This window comes from Budorcas taxicolor, chromosome 9, assembly GCF_023091745.1.
Source record: "Budorcas taxicolor isolate Tak-1 chromosome 9, Takin1.1, whole genome shotgun sequence".
NCBI classification, from domain to species: domain Eukaryota; kingdom Metazoa; phylum Chordata; class Mammalia; order Artiodactyla; family Bovidae; genus Budorcas; species Budorcas taxicolor.
Window position 1 is genome coordinate 85,432,618 of NC_068918.1, and position 25,800 is coordinate 85,458,417.

The 25,800-nt window shown below is 47.2% G+C and overlaps 1 protein-coding gene across 1 annotated transcript in view; it reads left to right on the forward strand.

Annotated features, from left to right (window-relative positions):
• Window positions 1-25,800, forward strand: part of ZDHHC14 (zinc finger DHHC-type palmitoyltransferase 14) — a 288,112-nt gene that overhangs the window by 207,655 nt on the left and 54,657 nt on the right. The window contains exon 3 of the mRNA XM_052645783.1: window positions 4,532-4,690. Within this exon, the coding sequence (XP_052501743.1) occupies window positions 4,532-4,690 (159 nt within the window). The remainder of the gene's footprint in view (window positions 1-4,531; window positions 4,691-25,800) is intronic.

Consider the following 25,800-nt stretch of genomic DNA (forward strand, 5'->3'; position numbering starts at 1 on the left):
ACTCGATGGACATGAGTTTGAGGAAACTCCAGGAGTTGGTGATGGATGGGGAAGCCTGGCGTGCTGAAGTCCATGCGGTCGCAAAGAGTTGGACATGAGAGACTGAACTGAACTGAACTGAGATACACAGCTACCCATGTTGCCCTCCCCTTCCAGGTGGCGATGACTAAATGGGTCTCTGGACCAGCAAAAGATGTAAGGAGGACATGTAAAGGGACTTCCCTGCTGGTCCAGTTGTTAAGAATCTGCCTTGCAATGCAGGGAATGTAGGTTTAACCCCTGGCTGGGGAACTATGATCCCACATGCCCCGGAGAAACTAAAGAGATCCTGCCACAATGAAGACCTGAAGCAGTCAAATGTTTTTAGAAAGAGAGAGAGGACCAGTAAAGAGCAACAGCCTCAAAAGGACCTTGAGAGAGGAGCTCCTGGGGCAGGGCGAGTCCCCAAGCTATGTGACTCTGACTGGTGGGCATGCAGGACCGGGGACATCGACCCTGTGCTTCCTGCATCCTTCCTCCAGACCGGCCAGGACAACCGGCCTTCCATTTGGCAGGCAGTTCCTGGGGACCTACTGTGTGCTGGACCCTCTGCAGGACAGCAGGAACACGAAAGTGGTCAGGCCTCGTCCCCCTCCTGGCACCACGTCTGAGGGAAGACTCAGAGATAAACCCTCATGGTCACCCCCCCAGTAGAGGGTCTCCCCTCAGGCCTGCGAGCCTCTCTAGCTGTTAAGTTCCTGCAACCTCCCCAGCTCCCAGCACCCGGCTGGCACCTACGAGCACGACACAGATCTGCTGGCTGGATAAACACGCAGTCAAGTGCAGTGAGAGCCCAAGGAAGCAAGTGCCCTCAGCGCGTTTGCATAGGAGAGGCTTAAGTGGACTTTCTAGGACGAGGCACATCCAGAAGACAGGACGGCCCGAGCAGAGAAGAGATGCTGGGAGCCTGAACAGCAGGGCCTGTTCCGGGGCCCAAGGAGGCCACAGCCCCGGATTTGGGTGAGATTGTGCAGCAGGAAGAGAAGGACCAGCCTGCATGGACGACCTTGGTGCCTCACCAGAGGCTGGGGGGTCTCCATCACCAGATGTGCACGTAGGAAGCACGCTCTGAAGGCTAGGAGGACAGCAGACCAGGGGTGGCCAGGGACTCACGGCTCATCAAACAGTCTAGCAGGACCCCTTGCCCACCGCTGCTCACGCGACATCTCTGTTGTTTAAGGGTCCTCCATTGCCTCTGGTGCAGTAGTTTGCATATATTAAATAGGGAATCATTTATAACGGTAAACCTATTCAGCTTCCCAGGTGGCGCCAGTGGTAAAGAACCCTCCTGCCCGTGCAGCAGACTTTTGAAATGCGGGTTCCATCCCTGAGTCGGGAAAACCCCCTGGAGAAGGGAATGGCAGCCCACTTCAGTGTTCTTGCCTGGAGAATCCCATGGACAGAGAAGCCTGGAGGGCTACAGTCCATGGGCTAGCAAAGAGTCGGACACGACTAAGGAGACTTAGCACACTTGCTACTTAAAACTGGGGTTTTTTAGGAGTCATTCTAGTGTGAATAAGTGCTTCTTAAAATATTTTTCTTGGCAAAGCAGTTTTTAAACTTTTCTGGTTAAAGTAACACAAGTATTATTGATTGGGTTATTGTTACTTTTAAACCTCTATCTGACTCTCTGGTTTTCCTAGTTTTTCTAGTTTTCCATGTTTGCAAGAGCTAAAGAGATACAGTAGATTTCACAGCTGACATAAGGCTAGTCATATGTCACAATTAAAGTCATAATTAATTTAGACCTCAGCAGCATTCCGTTGGCACTGGAAGAGCTCTGACCTTACCTTCGATGTGTTCAAAGCCAGTTATTTTTACCCTGATTCTCCAGGAAGTACACAGCCCCGTCACCTCTTTATTTTCTCATCACAGAATCAGTTGGGATGCCACCGTCTTCCCATTATACATGCTTTGGAAGCTGGTGCTTCTCTGGTGCCTGCTGAACTCTGTTGTTTCATGGGGCAGCCACCTGGGCTGCCAGGCAGGTGGGGGATATGCCAAGAGAGGGTGTCCTGCCTGGCAAGGCCACCCAGAGTCCTTGGTTTATTATAACAGTCCCGCTGTTTCATTATTCCAAGTAGAATGACTGTCCTCAGTGGAGAGGTAAATAGAAGGGCTGCTCCTCACTCTCTCCCTGTCCCTGTTCCGTTCCATTTACCCATTCACTATAAGAATTAAAAAAATTTTTTGTAAGAATTGTCTAAGATTCAAAGAGATCAAGAAGATCAAGCCAGTCAGTCCTAAAGGAAATCAGTCCTGAGTATTCATTGGAAGTATTGATGCTGAAGCTCTAATACTTTGGCCACCTGACGCAAAGCAGTGACTCATTGGAAAAGACCCTGATGCTGGGAAAGATCGAAGGTGGGAGGAGAAGGGGACAACAGAGGATGAGATGGTTGGATGGCATCACCAACTCAATGGACATGAGTTTGGGTAAACTCTGGGAGTTGGTGATGGGCAGGGAGGCCTGGCGTGCTGCGGTTCATGGGGTCGCAAAGAGTCGGACACGACTGAGCAACTGAACTGAACTGAAGATGCAAAGAGCACGATAAGGTCTTGGATAGTTAGGAGAGGGGGATTAAAAAGAAGATTGCGGTAAATGGGGCACCTCCTGAAATCATGACTTGTGAATTCTGTGAGTGAGAGCAGCCTGGAGGCACCGAGGGTGCCGCTCTGCAGAGACCATTGGCTGTTCCTGGTCACCAGGTTCTCCATGTGAAAATGCTTGGGGCGCTGACTGTGCTGTGTGAAGCGGCCCCCTCCTGCCCACAAAGTTTTTCTAGGTTTCTATGTTCTGTGAGTTTAGCTCTCCACCACGTACATGAGTGTATAGGGGTACAGAACAAAGAGGCATGTGAGGTTCAGAGGTGCACGTGATGTGTGGATGGGCAGTGTTTACAGGCATCCCGGAGCTAGGTTCTCAAACTTCAAGATGTGTGACACCCTCCCCCCTGGTGGGGAGGGGGCACGGTGACCTCGGCAGCTATGGGCAGGACTGAGAGAGAGCTCACATCTCTGACAAGCTCTCAGTCAGTGTGGATTCTGTGTGGACCGCAGTGACCAGGCCCTGCAATGGAGGTTCTCAGCTTTGGCTGTAAATTTCCATACATGAGGAGCTCTTGAAACCTCTGATGGCAGGCTGCACCCCTCCAAGGACATCAGAACATACATATATCTGAGGGTGGGTCAGTAGCATCAGTAGTTTTGAAAGCTCTCCATGCAATTCTTGCCCAGGTTGAGTTTGTGGGGTGGAGGGTGGGGGAGAGCTGAGTGGATCGTGGAACTCCTTCCTATCATTTTGGAAATTTACCAAAAGTATATTGCAGCTGTCACTGTCTGACAGTTTCTGAGTTAAATGAACAGCTACCTTTAGTGTTTCCATCTCTGTTTTTGAAGAACACCATGAAGTTTCCCAAGATTCCCTCTACCCACCAGGCTCTGCTCCACCTGTTTATCAGCCGCGGAGTCTCAGCTGAAGCCCTCACGGATATTCTCACTCTTCTCCACTGACCTGTGGCCTCCTGTTTCCACTGCTAGCTGCCCTCAATTCTTTATGGCTGTGAGGGGTCTAGATGAAAAGAGTGTTTTATCTTCTTGTGGAGCAGGGGCTCTCAGCCCTACAGCACATTACAGTCACCAGGGGCGATTCTGATTTATTGGATCTGGGGCAGGTGTCTGTGCTAGGGGAGTTTGAGAAGCTTCGTGGGTGATTCTCATGTGAACTCGGGGCGGTTATAAGATTAAAAGAAACTTTAAAAAATAGTATTTTCTTCAACATTTTGAAAACTGGTTCTAAAATTATTAAAGATGCTGGTCAGACAATAAACTACAGAAATTATTTTTTTTAATGTACACTGAACGATTTAGTTGGGGCTTTCCAGGTGGCGCTACGTAGTAAAGAACCTGCCTGCTAATGGAGGTGGAGAAGGAAATGGCAACCCACTCCAGTACTCTTGCCTGGAAAATCCCATGGACGGAGGAGCCTGGTGGGCTGCAGTCCATGGGGTCACGAAGAATCGGACAGGACTGAGCAACTTCACTTTCACTTTTCACTTTCATGCTTTGGAGAAGGAAATGGCAACCCACTCCAGTATTCTTGCCTGGAGAATCTCAGGGACAGAGGAGCCTGGTGGGCTATAGTCCATGGGGTCGCAAAGAGTCGGAGACTTAGGGACTGAAAGTGTCCAACACAGTTGGACACTCAGTCGTGTCCAACTCTTTGTGCAGCACCCCATTGGCCAGAGTTCAGTCACGTGGTCTCTCCCTCGTGCTTGGATTCCTGATTGCAGTCCCAGGCTCCAAAGGAGCGTCAAGGCCGTGGGACGGCCGGCGCTCTGTGTCCTCCCGCATTTGTGTGTCAGGGGTCAGGTGCCTGTGGGCCTTGCACTTGGAAGTGCAGACTCCAGGCCGCCTGGGGGCAGGATCCTGCAGAGTTCACCTGCTGTGTTAAGCGCCTGTGCTCTTCTTTTTTTTCTTTTCTTTTCTCCAGATATCGCAAACGGCACCAGTTCAGGGGGGTACCGCCCACCTCCCAGAACCAAAGAAGTCATCATCAATGGCCAGACTGTGAAACTTAAATATTGTTTCACCTGCAAGATTTTCCGGCCCCCTCGTGCCTCTCACTGTAGCCTTTGCGATAACTGCGTAGGTGAGTCAAAGCCAAAATTACCTCTGTTCCATTTAATGCTTGTGCTAAAATGTCTGCAGCTGATGGAGTATCCTGATTTCCTTTGACCAGACCTTGTACTTAAAGACAGCCAGCATGTGTGTCTCTTTAATCTTTTCAAAACTAAGCAACTGGGTAATAGTTATTTCAGTCCTGTTGCCTCTGATCTGATCAACGGTCTGCCGCTGATCCCATTCACCAAGCCTAGCATCGCAGGATATCTTTTTTCTTTTTACATCCTACAACACATCCCTATGACAGCACAATGCCCCAGGTCTTCTCCTTCCAGGGACCACACACGCCAAAGTAGGGGTTCGTGTTCCCTGGAGGTTCCAGATCAGCAGACACTTTAAATAAAACCATGACACCCGTAGACCCTCCATTGCCGGAGGAGCTGGCCACGTGTGTAGCCGGATTCTCCCAGCTCTTCAGAAGGCATTCTGCTTGGGGAGCTGGAGGCCATGGAAGCCCAAGGAGAGGAAAAGGGGCAAAGACCCAGAGACCGCTGGGCCCACAGTTATGTTGTTAGGAGGCCCCAGAGACCACCAAGACCTGCCCTTGCTGTCAGCTTGCTTCCTCCAGGACAGGCTAGGAAAAGGGCAGAGGAAACATGGTGGAGCACAGAGGGCCTCAGCTGCAAGGCTTAGCCCTGCTGCTCGGCTGCCAGCACCGCAGCACAGCATTTCTGCCTCTATATGGGTCCCAGCCCCTGGGGACTACTTGGCAAGCTCATCCCATGACACCGAGAGATGTTACCCACACTTGCAGACCATTACTCTGCCCGGGGATGGAGCGTCTCAGAGATGAGGTTGGCAAGGAGACGGTGGAAGCCCCAGGTGACAGGAAGGGTAATGAGAAAGGGACCACAGCTTTGCCATGTTGGGGAAGACCCACCGGGAAGACCTGTCCACCTTTAACAGAAATAACCAGGGGGGTTCCCTGGGAAAACAGGCATGGAAGTCCTGTTAACCTCACACCTGAAAAGACAGAACACCTCAGAACACACCTGTTCCCCTTAATAACACATAGTCGACTGCTAACATTTTCCGAGCCTATTAGAATTCGTGGTCTCGATTCTTCTTCAGAAAAAAAAATTATATAATGTGTTTCCTGCTGTGCAAAGATTTTTTGTTTAGTGGCCTGAAATTTGCTATAACTTTTAATCTACAGTTTGGTAGGAAGTCCATGTCTTCCCTCTCAGACCTTTTCTTAGTTTTATTCACTTGGAAAAATTACTGTTAGCCTTTGCCTCCCCAGCAAAACATCATGGAATTTTGTGGTCTTTCTTGTGTAGTGAGAACCAGTTAAGAGCCTGAAATCTGGCACCCAGTGACCTGGGTACAAATACTAGCTTCATGATTGAGGCATGCTACCTCAACTCTGTATGCCTTGATTTTCTCATCTTTATAATGAAGTCAGTTGCAGTGCCTACCTCTCGGGAGGATTGAGAGAGCAAATGAGTTAAAGTGTGCAAAGCACTCAGCCTAGTGCCTGGCTTTCGGTAAATTCTCTGTGGTTGTTAGCTGTTACTTTGTTACTGCTTCTGCTCCCTTGACACTTCTGACTGGCTTTCTCGGACCAACGTCTGGGTCTGCTGTAGCCCTCTGCAGGTGTGATGACCAAACCCGTCCCTGGTCCTGTATGTGAGGACACACACCAGGGTTTACAAGGTCATGAGACAGCCTTTGTGTGATTTCTGATACCCTTCCGGGTGACTCCAACCCCAGTGACCATCCCATGCCCATCTTGAGGACACTCAAGCCAAAGCAGCCCGGTGGCTTAAATATCTTCAGGGAAACAATCCATAGGGATTCACAGGATCCTTTCTTGGGTTGTAATTTTGGGATTACATGATGGAATATTATATGATAGGATAATATGTAACTTACACTCTTTCACCTAAAAATCTTCTGTTATTTTGCATATCTTCTCCTGGAGGTCTAATGACTTGTTCCAGTTGCCATTTAGAGGGAGGGAGTGGTTACCTACAGACCTGAAGAGTTTACGGGACATCTCTTTATTTTTTTTTTTAAATCATTTATAAATGTGTTTACCCATTGCTAGATAACTGGCTGTTTCTATTTGTTCATTTATATTCCATCTATAGGGTAGATGCCTAATCATGATAAAATGTTCCTTTCTGTCTCATAGTGTTTTAAAATTCTCTTCAATTATATCATAAAACACTTTCTGAAAGTTCATAAAATTCTCTCGTTTGTTCCCTCCACCGTAGGTTTAAGAACCCTGATGTATTAGGTATAAAATCCTCTTACCAGAATTATTCATCTAGTTAATGGTATACTTCTATGGTGGTTTAGTTGCTAAATCATGTCCAACTCTTGCGACCCCATGGACAGTAGCCTGACAAACTCCTCTGCTCATGGGATTCTTCAGGGAAGAATACTGGAGTGCGTTGCCATTTCCTTCTCCAGGGGATCTTCCCAATCCAGGAATTGAACCTGGTCTCCAGCATTGCAGGCAGATTCTTTACCAACTGAGCTACTAGAAACTCCCAGTGAGACAGTAAGAGCCATCAGTCCGTAGTGTCCAGGAGCCCTTCTGATAGGTTCTGAGCAACCTTTCTGGTAACTCCAAGTCAGCATGGTAACCCAGAACTCCACAAGCAAGCCTGATGCTGTCCTGTAACGGGAGGATGCGGAGCCGCAAAGGGAAAGGAGAGGAAGGGGGAAGGTTTGGGGTGGGCTCAGAGGAGAGAACTAGACAAGGAGCACATTGCCAGTATCTGCCTCTCAGCTCCGTTTGACGGTCCTTGGGCTGAAAGTGGGCAAACTGTAATCAGGGCCCCGCTCTGTGGGGGACAGGTGAGGAGAATAGCACACAGCTGATGGAAAGTAAATGTACTTGCTGCACTCGGGGAACAACCACACAGCGACTCAGACCTACATCATTTTGGCTTTCGAGTTCATTACACTACATTTGGGCCGTGGGTGTGACCCATTAGCTAACCAACAAGTTGGACCTTGTCCATTTGGGAAAATAAACTGGAAAGCAGTTGTCTCCAATGGAGAAGTATAATTGCAGAGTTTGCCACTACTTTGTTTTTAGATGGCAAGTTTTTATTGAATTCTACTTTTTGCAGCCAGGGGAAAAAAGTACAATGATGTGCTGAAAGCCAGCATTCAAACATGTGGCCTCCCTTCCATGGTAATGAATGGGCTCAGGTTGGTCCTTCCTAGGCGTGCAAATCAATGTCACTTTGCACTGGTAGAGGAGAGAGGAAAATGCAGCTTCCGAAGTGTATTTTTCTTTGTTGAGTAAGTTTGGAATGAGAGCAAAGTCGTAGGGGCTCTGTAGTTTGAGTCGAGGGCTGAGGGAAAAGCTTTTTGGGGAGCACACTCTGTTGCTAACATAGAACAGGTTAGCAGAGCCAGGGGGTTGGGACACGGCTCTAAGGACTGATGCCCAGGACTAGGTCCTGGTCGTGCCCTTGGATAGTATTGGAACCTGGACAGGTTACCCTCAACTGTTTCCACATCTGTAAGATGGGATGATCCCAGTACTGCCCTGTAGGTTTCTTCTAAAGATGAAGCAAAACAGTGCCCAGCATGCACTGACCTGGTGCACGCCGAGGACTCACAAAGAGCCTGCCAGTGAAGTGTTGTTACCATGCATAATGGGAGCAGGCCTGCCACAGTGCTCCCCGGTAACTGTAGAATGAGATTGTCATCACAGAGCGGTGGGAGCCCACTTGTTTTCCTGTAATCTGGGAGGCTTTCCATGAGCTGCAGCTGCAGGAATGAATATATTCTTTCTCTCTCTCTGACTTTGTCTCTTTTTATCTCTGTTTCTCTTGTATTGCCATCAAATTGCTTCTGCACATTTGAAACAGAATGTTGGGGGTCATTTGTTTATCCAGGCAATTTTTGATGTTATAAAACATTTTTATACAACTGACAGCTGGGGCAAAGGGGTCATCTCTGTTTGCTCAGACCCCTAGGAGCCCTCAGGTCATTTAAAGGAGAATAACAGATGGAGTTGGAAAGCCAAAACTGCCCAGGGAGGTCTTCTCAGACTCACTCTGTACGTTCCAGCCCCAAGTGAGCCCCCTCCACCTCCCCACCACCCCCGTGTCGGCCAGGGTGGACCCTTTCAGGGAAGTCTGCCCTTTGGTGGACTCTGGGCCAGTGTCGGAGTAGCCAGCAGCTTTCCCTGGAATTGGGTATTTTTTTCTTAACACAATCTAAACCTGTAATAAAAAAGGACTGACTTGAAAGTAATTTATTCACACACTGTGAACTAAATTAAGTTTGCCAAACACCGGGAAGGATCATTGCAAGCCTGCTCTACGAGAGCCTGTCTGATTTTGACCAGCTCAGCATGAAAGCAGCAGAACCTGGATCCCCAACTTTCTACCTCCTCTGGGCAGAGGGGAGCCCGTCTTTCTCCGAGACGCCACATCTGGAGGTGCCGTGAGGGCAGAGGAGGTGGTGCAGGAAGCCCTCGCGTCGTCAGCCCTGCAGGCCTCTTCCCTCGCACAGCAGATGCCCTGGCCCCTTTTTCTCCCCTCCCCTTCTGTCCCTTCTGGTGTGGATAGCACAGAGAGCCTCCAGACACCCTCTGCTGGGGCTCGTGCCCAGCAATTTTTGTTTTGGAAGAGTTTAATTGTTCTCCTTTTCTTTTTTTTGAAGGTGTTTTTTTGGTGTGGACCGTTTTTAAAGTCTTATTGAGTTTGTTACAGTATTTCTTCTGTGGGTTTTTTTTTTTTTTTGGCCTTTTGACCAGGAGGCAGACGGAGTCCCATCTTCTGGACCAAATATGGAACCCGCACCCCCCACACTGGAAGGCAGTCTTAACCAGTGGACCACCAGGGAAGCGCCTTCATGGCCGTCTTTAAGTGCTTGCTCTTTCTCCCCTGGGCTCTCTACTCTGCTCTCCCTTCTGCCCGCAGTGTCCCCTCCTGTCCGACCAGATGCTTCCTCTGTGATGCGAATCTCTGAGCCGGAACTGCAGATGTCTTGTCGGCTCTGCACACTCTGCCGAGCCCAGTCACTGCTTCACAGCTGTACTCAATGTTAAGAGGTCTGGTATATTTGAGAGCTAGAATCCTAGCTACCTTCTGATGTAGGGCAGCACTCTGGAACTTCTTTTTAACTGTTTGGGTATGCTGAGAGGGTATTCGTTTTCCGTAGGAAAACAGATCATTTGAAGAGAATGCAGCAAGCTAGCATTTTCATCTTCTTAGGGACCAAAAGAACCCAGGGATTTATGGTGCCCCTCCTGGTTTCCAGTATCCTTGCTTTTTACTGACATGTAATGAGCGTCTATGCGTCAGGCACTGTACTAGTATCTAGATGCTTCAAATCACTATTAAGAATCACTATTCAAGATCACTATGCAAGAATCACTATTAAGAACAAACCAAAGAGAATTCAGCACAGAAGGTATTGTGTTTATCATATTACATGGACCAAAAAAGTAATTTTACATGCGTGAAGAGGTTATTTAAAAATTCAGTCATCAGTTATATACATCAAAAAATATTGTATCAACATACCTAAGGTAAACATTGTTAGAAAATGCAAGGAAAGTTTGGTATAAACATCATGCTAGTGAGAAACAATACCTCTGGCTTTGTTGGCTCAGGTAAGCAAAATAAAAGTAAGAAAATAAAAGGTATCAATATACAGTTAAGAAATACATGTTGAACTGTTTTGGCAAAGTATGCTGATATTTTTTAACTGATTGTGGAGCATTTGCAAAATTAATCAGAGTAGCTGCACAAAAATCCCTAACCTCCTGAAAGCTACTAGGTACTTCACAGTGTGTCATCTAATGACACAATAGAAATCAACCACAAAAAATATAAATACACAAACCTAACCAATTGTAATGGTTTTTTCAGGAGTAATTTTTATTTATTTATCTGACTGCACTGAGTCTTGGTTGACAAGTAGGCTCTTTTGTTGTAGCGCGCAGGTTCTGTAGTTTAAGCACACAGGCTCGGTTGCCCCCATGACATGTGGGATCTTAGTTCCCCAACCAGGAATTGAACCCACATTCCCTGCATTGCAAGGCAGGTTCTGAACCACTGGACTGCCAGGGAAGTCCCGAATTGCAGTGTTTTTTTTTAAGAACCTTTTCATTAGCTCATGGGTGACAGAGATTCCAAAATGGCAAGGGTGGAATAGTTGGAAAGCGACAATAAAAACAATGCAAAATAGAACTCCATGAGAAGGAATGGTTTGGAAAGCTATCAGGTGGCTTGTTGAAATGAAGTTGGAGGCTGCAGAACCAGGCGCAGCAGCCCGGAGGAGCCAGGGGAGGCTGGGTGGCTGAGCGCCGCGAGTCACACCTGCGATAGGATGGTCCCAGGAGGCGCAGGCTCTACAAGCAGGACGTCTGCAGAGCCACCACTGATTCTGACTCTGCTGCTGCCATCGACTTGGAGCCGTGACTTGTCTGCAGCGAGCGTGGGCTCTGGAGGCAGAGATCGGGGTGGGAGGGAGCGCCTGGACCTGATTCATTTCCACACTAGGGTGACCAGTGAGGGGAAGAGGTAGCTGCTCCACCCTCCCAGGGGTGGGGCCCACCTCCCATCTATTCTGGGATTCTCTACAAACAGGAAGTTTACTTGGATGTCAGATGGCCAATGAAATGAAAAGTTTAGAAAAGTCTAGTGCAAAACAAAACAAAACTGGATTTAGAAGCCAGTAAAGGAACAAAGCGGCCATCTCAAGAAGACAGAAAAAAAGAATAGCAAAACAAACTTTAGAAAAACAGGAAGGAAACCATTAATGACCTAGAGAACAGAAAAATAAAAACAGTACCAGATCTAATTCTTTGGCAAATAAACAGCCAAAAGATAGACTTCTGGTATGATTGAAAGAGGGAAAGCGATGAAGTGGAAATAACAGATTCAAATGAGACATTCTCTCCACAAACTTAGGTATAAATTAAATGCAGTTTGAGGCAGGAGACAAGGTAAAACACGTCCAGTTTGATTACCAATACCATTTTGGAAAAAGCTGATGTTTAGTCCATCAGTCGTGTCTGACTCTTTGCAATCCCATGAACTGCACCACACCAGGCTTCCCTGTCCTTCACCGTCTCCCAGAGTTTGCTCAGACTCATGTCCGTTGAGTCGATGATGCCGTCCAACCATCTCATCTCCTCCTCCTGCCTGATTATTGGAAACTGTATAATCTCTACGTTCACTTTGGGGCTGCCCCTAAGCTTTCTGTAGTGGCACATGGGTTATGTTCTGTTCCTGAGGGTTTCCTGTCCCTTTGTGTTAACCTTTATTTCAGTTTCTTTTTTCCTAGGGTCTGGAGTTTTATCCTTTTTGGTATAAGCAACAGGTCCTATAACTAAAAAGTGTATCAAGCAACCTAATTAGTGCTTTCTTTAAAAAACTGGGTGATAATTGTTTCACAATGTTGTGTTGATTTCTGCTGTACAACAGTGCGAATCAGTCATTATTGTATCCCCTCCCTTTTGAGCCCCCTTCCCTCCTCCATCCCCACCCCCCCATGTCATTCACAGAGTGTGAGGCTGGGCTCCCTGTGTTATATAGCAGCTTCCCACTGGCTGTCTGTTTTACACATGACAGTGTTTATATGTTAATGCTACTTTCTCAGTTCGGCCTACCCTCTTCCCCCACTGTGCCCACAAGTCCGTTCTCTACGTCTGCATCTCTATTCCTGCCCTGCAAATCGATTCATCAGTACCATTTTTCTAGATTCCATATATATGCATTAATGATATTTATTTTTCTCTTTCTGACTTACTTCACTCTGTGTAACAGGCTCTAAGTTCATCCACCTTAATTAGTACTTTTGGATTCAAGTCATTAATCATGTTTTCACCCTCTCCCATCCACTGACCTCTCTGGAGAGCTTCGTTTGGCACTAATTGTGTCTCCAACTCTCAACTTGAAATGAATAAATATAGATGTGAGATCTTTTGGCTGAAAACAAACTAAGAGGTTTTTCTTTTCACGGATAATCTATTGCAGTGTACCAAGGGTTTAATGAAACTTGCAAAATGTCAGATAACTTCAAGGCATATGACCGTCATTGTCATGTAACTCACACTGTGTGAGAGTGTAGAGAAACTGGAATCCATTTCATGGCCGTGGGGAAGACTGCCGTTTGTTCATAAAAGGTCTTATTCATTGGTTAGACGGAAACGCAGAGCCAGATGTAGCCAGCTCTAAACAATGTAAATGAAACTTTGGGGTGTGTATTTTTGGTATTAACTTATTCCTGGTTTTCTTATGAGCCACTCAAGTCCTTCTCAGAAAGTGAGGAGCTTTAATTAAGTCACTTATTATCAATGATTCATTGTTACAGCTCAAGTGACAGATGGCAGAATTCCAAGTACCTTCCTAACTCACTTGACCATAAAATGCCATTCTTTCCTGGAAGACTTTTCATCTCCTCTTATGTCAGATTAAGACTGTTCCTGGTTGTCAGTACGTTGGGTTTTTCCTGTCTCTTCCGACCAGTTCACGTTTCCTGTATTTCCCTGTTGGTTCCCATCCTGTAGGAGCCAGTAGCTCTCCTGTTGGCCCCTCCGTGACCTCTTCCCGGCCATCCCCCCTCTTCTTCTCTTGGCTCCGCTCATCCTCCACGGAGTCTTCCTGCCGTAGCTGGGGACGCTCTTTTGTTGCATCCAGACAAGCTGGTGCCTTCTCTGGCCACCTCGTTCTCGACATGCCTTTCCCGCAATAGGACCTGTTGTATTCTGCCACCAAGAGTTTCTTCCAAAAAAATTAAAATTGAGAAAGCATGGAGGTACGTTTGAGGCAATAACCAAAATAAAATAAAATTCTACAAAGTCTCTTAGCTTTCAGAAGTTCCTTCGTAACATGTTTGTTAAGGATGTAAGAATATGTAAGTAGATGTAAATTCCTCAAGATGGAGTAGCCAGGCCTGGGGAGTAGAAGGAGGAGGGGATCGTACGCATGGGCAAGGTTGAGAGCCATGGGAACAGACTCTCGCTGACTCACCCTGGGTTCCACCACTGAGGTTAGGCCACCTGGGTGTTCTGGGAATTGCTCGTTTCTTGCAAGATCAGTGGTCAACAGTGAGGCCTCCCATGGGAGGTGTGGCTGACTTGCAACCTTGAAAAACCAGTATTAGTAAAATATCTACCATCTTTTGAGGCCTGTTGGAAGCCATGCTTTGTAAGTATAATTTTACAGATGAAAATTCATCAGTGTTAGTATTTCTTCTCTAACTCACCTTAGGGCCATAGTCCTCCGGGTGTCTGAGGTGGACACTAACATGGTCTGACAACATGGGTAGAAGTCCACCAAGCTCAGTGGCCGGAGCAGGGCACAGGGGTGGATGTTGAGAGTCAAGAGGCAGAATCAGGCCATGTCTGCAGAAGGCTTTGTAAGGCAAGCATTTGCAACTAATCCAAAAGGATTTCTTCATTGGCTGCCATGTGTAAGTAGAATGCAAAGAAGTGTAAAGTGGGCTTCCTGCCCTTGATGAGTTTTCTGCCGACTCACAGCAAGTGAACTAACACCATAAAGAAATATTTGAAGGAATTCCCTGGTGGCCTCATGGTTAGGATCCCAGGCTTTCACTCTCGTGGCCCAGGTTCAATCCCAGCTCAAGAAACTGAGATCCCACACAGTGTGCACTCCCCCAAAAAAAGAAGGAAAGAAAAAAAATTGAGCAGGTTGTAGCACTCAGGATATCTAATCTGACTTTAGGAGGGTGAAATGGGAGGAAAGGCTGGAAGAATTCAGGGGCAGCCACCCTGAAGCTCTTGGACATCTGTGGGGAAAGAGGATCTAGACTGAGCCCCTATGTGCCAGGTTTGGGCAGGGCCCTGAGACAGTCTGATCTCACACATCAGTGTAAAGCGGAGATGCAGGATTGCAGAGATGTCTGCGCTGACTCTTGGCCAGTGATGCAGTATAGCAAACACCCTCCAGAATCCCCGTGGCTTTGAACCAGCAGCATTTCTTTTCCTCACGTGTCTGTAGGTCAGTTCTGGGTTTAGCTCCGGGCATCACTCAGGTTCATCTTCTCAGATTTGATTCCGGGACCCTGGTGGAAGGGCCTGCAGCTGCCAGGCATGTTTTCCTCGTGGGGAGTCACTGGACTATATGATGGGGGAGCAAATAAGCAATATCTCTTACAGCTTCTGCTTCCAGTACATCTGCCGAGCCTCTAGCCTAACAAGGCACGTGACCGTGACCATCAATGGGGCAGGGAAGGATACGGCCCCTCAGGACGGGGAGCAGTGCGTATTTGCTGAAATTACCCAGTCTGTCACATGCAGGGAGACTTGAAGGCCAAAGATCAATTACCTCCTAAGCAGCAGTTGTGTGTCTTAATTCATCTCTTTAAAGCAGACAGTGCCTTCCAGTAGATGCCCAACAATCAGTTGTTTACTTGAGTTGACTAGACTTGAAACTGGCCTCTAGCAACAGATTTGGGAGTTAGGGAGGTTAAGGATGAAGCATACTTTACCAGCCCTGAAGTTTCTTCTTTCAAGATATTTGTGGAAGCAGCTGATCCAGCTGCTCTCTGTTGGGTGTTAAACAATAAATGTTTCACCAAATTCCACCCACTGTTTGTGGGAGTTGGGCAGGACTGAACTGTTAAAAGGCTGGAGAATGAATAGTGAAAAATAACCTGTGTGCCTTAGTTTTGAAAGCTTAATACATGTTTGGACATTGTTTTTAAAAAGCTATACAAATAATTTGGTTTGTTGGAACAGATTAAGTTTTTTTTTTTAAAGATTGAAAATACTTTAAATAAAGGACTAATTGAAATTTGGAATAAAGGAAGAAGAATCATTTACTTAAGAACCTAGTACCTTGTTGTTGTTCAGTCGGTAAGTCATGTCCAACTCTTTGCAACCCCATGGACTACAGCATGCCAGGCCCCTCTGTCCTCCACTATCTCCCAGAATTTGCTCAAGTTCATGTCCATTTATTCGGTGATGCTGTCTAACCATCTCATCCTCTGCCGCCACCTTCTCCTTTTGCCTTCAATCTTTCCCAGCACCAGGGTCTTTTCCAATGAGTCGACTCTTTGCATCAGGTGGCCAAAGTATTGGGGCTTCAGCTTCAGCATGAGCCCTTCCAATGAATATTTAGGGTTGATTTTCTTTAGGATTAACTGGATTCATCTCCTTGCAGTCCAAGGGACTCTCAAGAGTCTTCTCCAGCACCACAATTCAAAAGCATCAATTCTTCAGCACTCAGCCTTCTTTATGGTACAACTCTCACATCCATACATGACTTCTGGAAAAAGCATAGCTTTGACTATATGAACCTTTGTCAGCAAAGTGGTGTCTCTGCTTTTTAATATGCTGTCAAGATTTGTAATAGCTTTTCTTCCAAGGAGCAAGTGTCTTAATTTCATGGCTGCAGTCACCATCTGCAGTGATTTTAGAGCCCAAGAAAATGAAATCTATCACTGCTTCCACTTTTCCCCTTCTATTTGCCATGAAGTGATGGCAAAGTGATGGGGCTGGGTGCTATGATCTTGGTTTTTTGAATGTTTAGTTTTAATCTAGCTTTTTTTCACTCTCCTCTTTCACCCTCATCAAGAGGCTCTTTAGTTTCTCTTCTCTTTGTGGCATTAGAGTGGTATCAATCTAGTACCTATGAAAATGTAATTATCTTTTTTGATTAAAGAAGTGAAATGGACACATAGAAACAATTAAACTAAAATAACTTGCGTTTTATGATGCCATCATGTGTTTATGTTGGGCTTTTTACTTTTGGAGGAAGTTAAATGTACTACGTTATCTTCTTCACTGCTCACAACCAGCCTAGGCCTCCGTCAAGTGAGAAAGTATCACCCCCATTTGCGACAGAACTCAAATTCAGAGAGGGCAGGAACTGTCCACGGTCACACAGCAAGACTCTAGCAGCTGGGACCGGAAGACAGCCTCCCGACCCTTGTGTGAAAGTTCATAAACCACAGACGTAGAGCAGAGAGAAACCCAGCTGGGCCTGAAAGTCCACAGCAGGTGGACAAGAAAGACCTAAACAGGTGAGAAAAGGTGATCATTTCTGCCCCAGCCTGGGAGCGACGCTGGTCATCCAACAGTTCGTGTCCGCCGTGAGTGAGGCTCTGTGGATACAGGGCTGGGGCCGCTTGCAGGGTGAGATAGGCCAGCTGAATCACACATGGTCACCAGCGGAGGGAAGGCAGGCGTCTGGCACAACCTCGTTGGGCCTGAGCAAAATCATAAGTAAGCTCCGCATGCCAGTTGTTTCCTGGGATTATTGGGTTATCCGGACAAGACACGTGCAGAAGAACTTCAGATTTTTAAAAACCTCTCAGATGCATATGAAGATTATACTCTCTTCCCACAATTTTGCCGCCTGAGTATCCTAGTTTTTATATGACAGAGGCTCTCTGTGCCTCCAGTCGGGCCTTCTCCTCCCCAGGGTTCCTGTGAGTCCTTTACAATCCCGGGGGAGAGTGTAATAGATCATCAGATAAAGCAAAGCTGATGGGAACACAGCAACTTGAGCGGAAGCAGTGAGCCCCAAACCTGAGGAGAGTGCACTGGTCTACCCTGGGGCCTGGACAGAACAAGTTCCCCAAAAGGCCCCGAGCGGGGCCCCGAGTGAGATGCCCTGAGGACAGACAGTGGGACTGTGGCCTTACGCAGAGGCCTTATGCAGAAGTGCAGCCACTTGCTGGACCCAACTCCTTCCAAGGACGGACCTGAGCAGTGGCTGAGACTCTTGGTTCTCCAGGTACTTAGAGCAGAGATCCCAGCTCTGGGCACTATGGATGGGACTCTGGGAGTCCACGAGCTTGGATGGAGAAACACTGACGTCTTCCATCTCACTGAAATCTAAAGGAGATCTACCATTTCCTCCTGTTGTGAACACAGGCATAACCAACCACGTCAGTCGTTTTAGTGACCCCTAGAAGCCACAGACATTTTCGTATGACACTGCGGACACGGACGATAGATCATTCACATTTGCTCCTACTTTGAAACCACAGTCGTTGATAAACTGTAGCTCTTGTAATTTGATATCGGAATAAACAAGCATGTATTCTACTGTGTCACAACTTTTAAACTATTTTGAAAATGGTGTTTCTTACTGGTTTCTTTTGTTACCGTATGTATTCCATCAACATTCTTAGACAGGCCTGTGGCTTCATGAGATGCTGACAGGGTTCATGGTGCACAAACTAAGTTAAGAACCTAGGTTAAATCTTGTGTCGATTCTGCAGTTGTTAGAAAACAGACTCCTTCAGGTGGCAGGTAGTATCTCCCCACCCCAGAGGATTGCTGTTGATTTTTCTCAAGTAATAGGCAGCAACATTTATTTCAAGAGTGCCGTTTTCCCCCAAATATTTATTTATTCATTTGGCTGCACTGGGTCTTAGATGCGGCATGTGGAATCTTTAGTTGCCACACGTGGGATCTAGCTCCCTGACCAGGGGTCGAGCCTGGGATCCCTGTGTTGGGAGCATGGAGTTCCAGCCACTGGACCACCAGGGAAGTCCAGTGGAAGCCATTCTGGAAGTCCCACCATTTTTAAAAGCTGCTTTTTTTAAAAAAAGAATAACTATACTGGGCTTGTTCTTCCTTCCTCTCTTTCTTCCTCTTTCACTCTCAACCCAAACCCAGGTGTGCAGCACACACGCAGACACACACACACACACAGCTTCCTGCACTAGGCAGGCAGGCCTGGGCCACCCACCCGGGGTTCCTGCCAGCCCTGGTGTGCCGCCTGCTCTAGAGTCTTGGTTGTTTTGGGGGGACATCTGTGTCACCCTTTTGTTACAAAGTGGAGCACAGAGAGGTCAGGCAGGACAAGGGCTGTGCCACTGACCCCTCCCGGACCCTTCCTCCCCATCTCTGCGCTCTCAGGCCAATAGACCCCTTCTTTAAAATTGTTGAGAATTTATTCCTTCCATTGTTCTTGCCTCAAGCCTTTTATGCTACTGAGAAATACTGGGAAGATAAGAACCCTTGGTATAGTTAAAGAAATTTAAATTTTCCCACAAAAGATAATATAATATTGTCTTAAAACTTGAAGCCAAGATTGTTTCTAAGTCCCACAAGGGTTTTGTCATGATTTGGATTGCATGCCTTTTCACTGGAAGTTAGCAAAAATAAGTGTTACAGAGTTGACTCTTGGCTCTTACACATTCAGTTCGCAACAACATCACAGTAGCAGGGCTTGCCCTTGTGCCGTTCATCCTGTGATAGAAGTAACCAGTTTTCTAACCAAGCTGTTTGTGCCTAAAAAACTGTTGGCTATTACTAACTGATTTATGGGTTTGTTTTTCAGTCTGATGAACCAAAAATGCATTTTTCCATCTTTAATCATGCTGAATATTTGCTGGAGGACAGGAAATCACCAGCATGTGTGCCTGGAATTACTATAATGCTGTGCTCGGGGAGGCAGGGAACTTCTAGGCTAATGGTCCTTCAGAGCTGTACACAGGGCCATGCCAGCACTTCCTTCACTCTCCTGCTGAAGGAACATCTTTTGACTGTTGCTGAGGCAGGCTCTGGGGAGACGATGGTGACAGTGATCAGCCCAGTCCTGCCTGCAGAGCTTCCCTACTGGGGAACCCGGGCAGATTCACAAACACCTGTGGTACACGGTCATGCCTGCACACCTGTGGGAGCCTCAGAGGCTCCTCCCGTCTGATGGGAGCATCAGAAGAGGACGAGCTGTGCGGAGACCCAGAGCAGCAGGCGGCAGAAGACTAGAGGGACTAGAGAAGGTGGAGACTGCAGGCGGAGGGGCAGGACGTGAGCACTTGCCTTCCCGGTCGTGCTGAGGAGTTTCAATCTTATCCCAAGGGCAAGGGACAATGGAGTGGGTGTATCAGCCACGTGTTCCAGAAAGCGCCTTCTGTCTGCGTTGCGGAGAGTGAACTTGTTGGTGATAGCTCGAGGCCAAGGACAGGTATGAGGGCTGCTGCTACCCTGTCACGAGGGTCACAGTCATGGATGGATTCCAGGAATACTGGAAAAAGCCATGGGACTCTGTACTTCATTAAATTCATGGAGTTGGGGCAAAAAAGAGTGTTTGATCCTCTGTCTCCTGAGTATGTGATTATCTCCCTATGTTAGAGAATTAATGCTTTGAAAGAAAAATCGAGTTCGCATATTTTCAGGGAATCATGACACAGTGACCTGAGTCTATAAAGAACTTTGTTGCTGTTGTTGCTGCTGCTGTTTAGTTGCTAAGTTGTGTCCGACTCTTTGCGACCCCATGGACTCCAAGTTTCCGTGTCCTTCACCATCTTCTGGAGTTAGCTCAAACTCATGCCCATTGAGTCAGTGATGCCAACCAACCATCTCATCCTCTGTCACCCCCTTCTTCTCCCACCTTCATTCTTTCCCAGCATCAAGGGCTTTCCCAGTGAGTTGGCTCTTAACATCAGATAGCCAGATTATTGGAGCTTCAGCTTTAGCATCAGTTCTTCCAGTGAATATTCAGGGTTGATTTCCTTTTGGATTGACTGGTTTGATCTCCTTGCAGACCAAGGGACTCTCAGGAGTCTTCTCCAACACCATAGTTCCAAAGCATCAATTCTTCAGTGCTCAGCCTTCTTCATGATCCAACTCATACATCTGTACTTGACTACTGGAAAAGCCATAGCTTCGACTATACAGACCTTTGTCAGCAAAGCGATGTCTCTGCCTTTTAATACGCTTTCTAGGTTTGTCATAGCTTTTCTTTCAAGGAGTGCATAACTCGCTTTAAGCACCAGAATCCTCTGGCTCTCGATCCAGAACGGGATCTGCAAAAACTTAAACACGAGGTCCCAGAGTCGGCAACGTCAGCGTCAGGGAACTGGGCACTGTGTGTGTCCAGCTGTGAGTGGTTGGCTGGTGTCTGAAGTCAAACACAGAGAAGCAAAAAAAAGGGGGGTAGGGAGAGGGGGAAAAAGAAGTGCTAGAAAGTAGTAGGAAGAGAAATACAAAAGGGAGGGGGCAAGAGAGGCAAACGTGGTGAGGAAGTGAAACCTTGTGAGACGGATGTGGCGATGAAGGTGCTGAATCAGAGCCATCCGTCTAGGGCGGAGATGTGGGAGGGAGGTGTCCCTCACCTCTCACAGGGCTGGCCCGGAGCTGCCCAGGCTGCCTGCTGTGCCCACAGGGCAGACTCACAGGAACTCAACCCTGTCATCCATAATGCCCCTCACTGCCACAGTGACCGCTTCTCCCTTCTGTCCAGCTGTTTACACAGTGATGTCGTCAAGAGCAGTGTGAGCTTTGTGGTGCATGAGGTTTGGTCTCCTGCTCACAAGTCCGTTGTCAATCCTGCTCTAAGCAGAAAGTGTCTCCTCCCCTATCCTGGGGCCTCAGGACAGAGAACAGAAAGGGTGGAAGCAGTGTTGAGAAGAAGAAGCAAGCCCTGCAAGAGCCCACAGATAACAAAACAAGGGACATCCGTGGACAAAGGCTGGGTCTGGGGCGAGTGCTTTAGCGAGCCTGGAGGAAGGAGAGCCTCGTCTCAAGGTGTCGGAATGAGCAAGGGGACCCCAGAGGTGCATCCAGGCTGGGCCAGTCCAGTCTCCTCGAGTGGCTGGCTGAAAGTCTTCAGCATTTCCTTGGACAGAAAGACTCACAGATAACATCCTAACAGGTGTGTGTAGGAGTCTTGCCCATGACTTGGTAGGATGAGTCCTCAAGTGTTCATACCAGAGGAGGCTTCAGACATTCCCAACAGAGTCCTTCACTGGCATCATAGAGGCCCAAGGCATGACCCCGCCCGCCTCTGTACATGTTGTTCGTAGGCAGCTGAACTGGATGGATCCTGTCTGAGTCAAGAATCCAGACCTAGAGTGGGCGCCGTCAAGTAAACTGCCTGCCCCTGTGAGGTTCTCAGAGGCTCATTTTGCGCATGCTTGTCACCATGGGAACCTCATAACCAGCCCCAGGAGGCAGAGATGCGGAGAGAGTCCACAGACACAAAGGAGAAACAGCAGGCGAGGTTGGCTCACACCCTGGCAGGCAGGGGCCGCTGCCAGAGCCGTCGCAGAGCAGCCCTGCTCTTTGCAGGCTTGGGTCCTGGCTTGCTGGCCTCTCAGGTTCAGAGCCACCCTTTGGGAAAGGCCCCGTTAGCCAAGCTCTCACTCTGAACCTGTGAAGCGAGGTGGCCCACGTGTTCATCTTCAGCACACTCTGTGACTGGTCAGACTACAGGGGCAGCCAGGTCATAGTCAGAGGCTAATTTATACCTGTAGGATGAGAAATACAACCCTCATGGGAAGTAGAACCTGCAGGGCCAGTCCTGGGGGTGCTTTCTGGGTATTTGGGTCAGGTTCTCTCTTGTAAGTCCATGTATACCTTAGAATAACGCTTTGCTAGAAGACTCTAGGAACGTTAAATAATGCATTTAAAAGTAAATCTTAAAACATGTCTTTTCTTATTCTGTGCATCTGTTTATGTATTTTAAAACTGTTTTCAACAAAAGAAAGAGACTGTATGTCCAGTGCCATGTTTTGGAAAATGTGTCCTTCACCTACAGGCAAGTCTCAACAGCAGGCCCTCTGGGGCACCCGGGCATATATTTAGCCTGTCTTGTGTCCCTGCCATGGAATTCAACCACAGGGCCTCTGAGCGGCACTCAGGTCTACTTCTAATGCAAAGCTAAACTGGACCTAACCCAGAGGCGAGGATCTTAGGCCATGTTTTATTTTTATCTGACCAAGAATGCTCACCTCATTTCTGCCCGTAATTGTCAAACTGCAACTCGGCTTTAAAAATACTTTTCTTCGATACCCGGAAAAGCCACAAGCAGTTACTCCGGGCAAGCCTGTTTCTGTTGGTCTCTCTCCCCATGCGTGTGCCTGTGAGCCCGTTTGTGTGTGGCCCCCGGCTTCGTGTCTCTGGGGGGTCCGTGAGCTCATCTCTGACCTCGCGTTCGCTGCCTTTTGCCTTCCTGAGGTCTGTGTCTTGCTCTCAGGTCTCCAGCTCAGACCTCTCTTCAGAGCCTCAGACTTGCAGATGTGTCTCTTTTCCAGGCACTTGGGGAGCTTAGAGACACCCCAAATGAGCATCCCCCAGGACCCCCACCTCGCTGAGTCCCCACACCACCATTGGTTGCACAAGGCAAACACACCCTGTTTCTTCCTAGGTGGATGCATCTCCACTGGTGGGGCCAACTGCAAGCTACCATCACTTCTCACCTTGCCTGGATGGGGGTCTCCTAGTGGACCCCCCCCCCCAACCCCTCCTCTCACTATCCAGTCCACCTGCTCCCGTCCCCAGCAGAATCTGATCACACCACCTCTCTCCTTAAAAGAGCCGCTGCTGGTGGCTCACAGGCAGGAAGCCAACATCCTTTGTGTCTGGTCCACAGATCCGAGCCTGCCTGCCTCATGCCTCACGGCCTGGTCTCCAGCCCCAAGGGCCTTCTCTCAGTTCCTGGAAAAAGCCACATCCTCTCTGTGGACTCCTGGCCACCCCTCGCGGTTGGCTTGGGGTGGTTCCCAGGGAGGCACACTCTTCCCTGGGCTTTCTGTGCTCCTTTAATGCTCTGATTGGTTATTTATGATGGTCTCTGCCCCCAGGAGAAGGAAATGGTAACCCACTCCAGTACTCTTGCTCGGAAAATCCCATGGACGAAGGAGCCTGGTAGACTACAGTCCATGGGGTCGCAAAGAGTTGGACCCAACTGAGTGATTTCACTTCTTCACTTCTGCCCCCAAGAGATGAGTAAGCTCCCTAAGCGTAGCTCTGTCTGTTCCCCACCAAGAGTTCTCAGCGACCCGTGTCTCCCTGGCCTGCGGCTGCTCAGTTAACATTTGCTGAAGGAAGGAGTTCTCAAGACAAGAATATTAAAGTGGGTTGCCATTCCCTTCTCCAGTTTTACGTAGGAACAATGATGCATAGGAACCTGGAATGTTAGGTCCACGAATCAAGGTAAAATGGAAGTGGTCAAGCAGGCGATGGTAAGAGTGAACATTGACATTTTAGGAATCAGTGAACTAAAATGGATCGGAATGGGTGAATTTAATTCAGATGGCCATTATATCTGCTACTGTGGGCAAGAATCCTTAGAAGAAATGGAGTAGCTCTCATAATCAACAAAAAAGTCTGAAATGCAGTACTTGGATGTGATCTCAAAAACGACAGTATGATCTCTGTTTGTTTCCAAGGCAAACCATTCAATATCACAGTAATTGAAGTATATGCCCCAACCACTAATACCAAAGAAGCTGAAGTTAAACAGTTCTATAAAGACCTAACTAACGCCAAAAAATATGTCCTTTTCATCATATGGGGACTGGAATGCGAAAGTAGGAAGTCAGGAGATACTTGGAGTAACAGGCAAGTTTGGCCTTGAAGTACAAAATGAAGCAGGTCAAAGGCTAAGAGTTTTGTCAAGAGAATGCACTGGTCATAGCAAATACCCTCTTCCAACAACATAAGAGATGACTATGGACATCACCAGATGGTCAATACTGAAATCAGATTGATTATATTCTTTGCAGCCAAAGATGGAGAAGCTCTATACAGTCAACAAAAGTAAGACCGGGAGCTGACTGTGGCTCAGATCCTGAACTCCTTATTGCCAAATTCAGACTGAAATTGAAGAAAGTAGGGAAAACCTCTAGACCATTCCGGTATGACCTAAATCACATCCCTTACAGTGGACATGACAAATAGATTCAAGGGATTAGATCTGATAGACAGAGTGCCTGAAGAACTATGGATGGAGGTTTGTGACATTGTATGGTGGTGATTAAAACTATCTCCAAGAAAAAGGAATGCAAAATGGCAAAATGGTTGTCTGAAGAGGCCTTACAAATAGCTGTGAAAAGAGAGAGGCAAAAGGCAAAGGAGAAAAGGAAAGATATATCCATCTGAATGCAGAGTTCCAAAGAATAGCAAGAAGAGATTAAAAAAAAACCCTTCCTCAGTGATCAATGCAAAGAAATAGAGGTAAACAATAGAACAGGAAACACTAGAGATCTCTTCAAGAAAATTCGAGATACCAAGGGAACTTTTCATGCAAAGATGGACACTAAAGGACAGAAATGATATGGACCTAAGAGAAGCAGAAGATATTAAGAAGAGGCGGCAAAAATACACAGGAGAACTGTACAAAAAAGATCTTCATGACCCAGATAATCATGATCATGTGATCACTCACCTAGAGCTAGATATCCAGGAATACAAGTCAAGTGGAACTTAGGAAGCATCACTACGAACAAAGCTAGTGGAGGTGATGGAATTCCATTTGAGCTATTTCAAATCCTAAAGATGCTATAAAAGTGCTGCATTCAATATGCCAGCAAATTTGGAAAACTCGGCAGTGGCCACAAGACTGGAAAAGGTGGGTTTTTATTCCAACCCCAAAGAAAGGCAATGCCAAAAAATGTTCAAACTACCACACAATTGCACTCATCTCACATGCCAGCAAACTAATGCTCAAAATTCTCCAAGCTAGGCTTCAACAGTACATGAACCCAGAACTTCTCGATGTTCAACATGGATTTAGAAAAGGCAGAGGAACCAGAGATCAAATTGCCAGCATCTGTTGGATCATAGAAAAAGCAAGAGAGTTCCAGAAAAACACCTACTTCTGCTTTATTGACTAGGCCAAAGCCTTTTACTGTGTGGATCACAACAAACTGTGGAACATTCTTAAAGAGATGGGAATACCAGACCACCTTACCTGCCTCCTTTGAAACCTGTATGCAGGTCAAGAAGCAACAGTTAGAACCAAACATGGAACAAAGGACTGGTTCCAAATTGGGAAAGGAGTAAAACAAGGCTGTACATTGTCACCCCGCTTATTTAACTTATATGCAGAGTACATCATGAGAAATGCTGGGCTGGATAAAGCACAAGCTGGAATCAAGATTGCTGGGAGGAAATATCAATAACCTTAAATATGCAGATGACACCACCCTTATGGCAGAAAGTGAAGGAGAACTAAAGAGCCTCTTGATGAAGCTAAAAGAGAAGAGTGAAAAAGCTGGCTTCATACTCCACATTCAAAAAACGAAGATCATGGTATCCAGTCCTGTCACTTCATGGCAAATAGATGGGGAAACAATGGAAACAGTGAGAGACATTATTTTCTTGGGCTCCAAAATCACTGCAGATGGTGACTGCAGCCGTGAAATTAAAAGACGCATGCTCCTTGG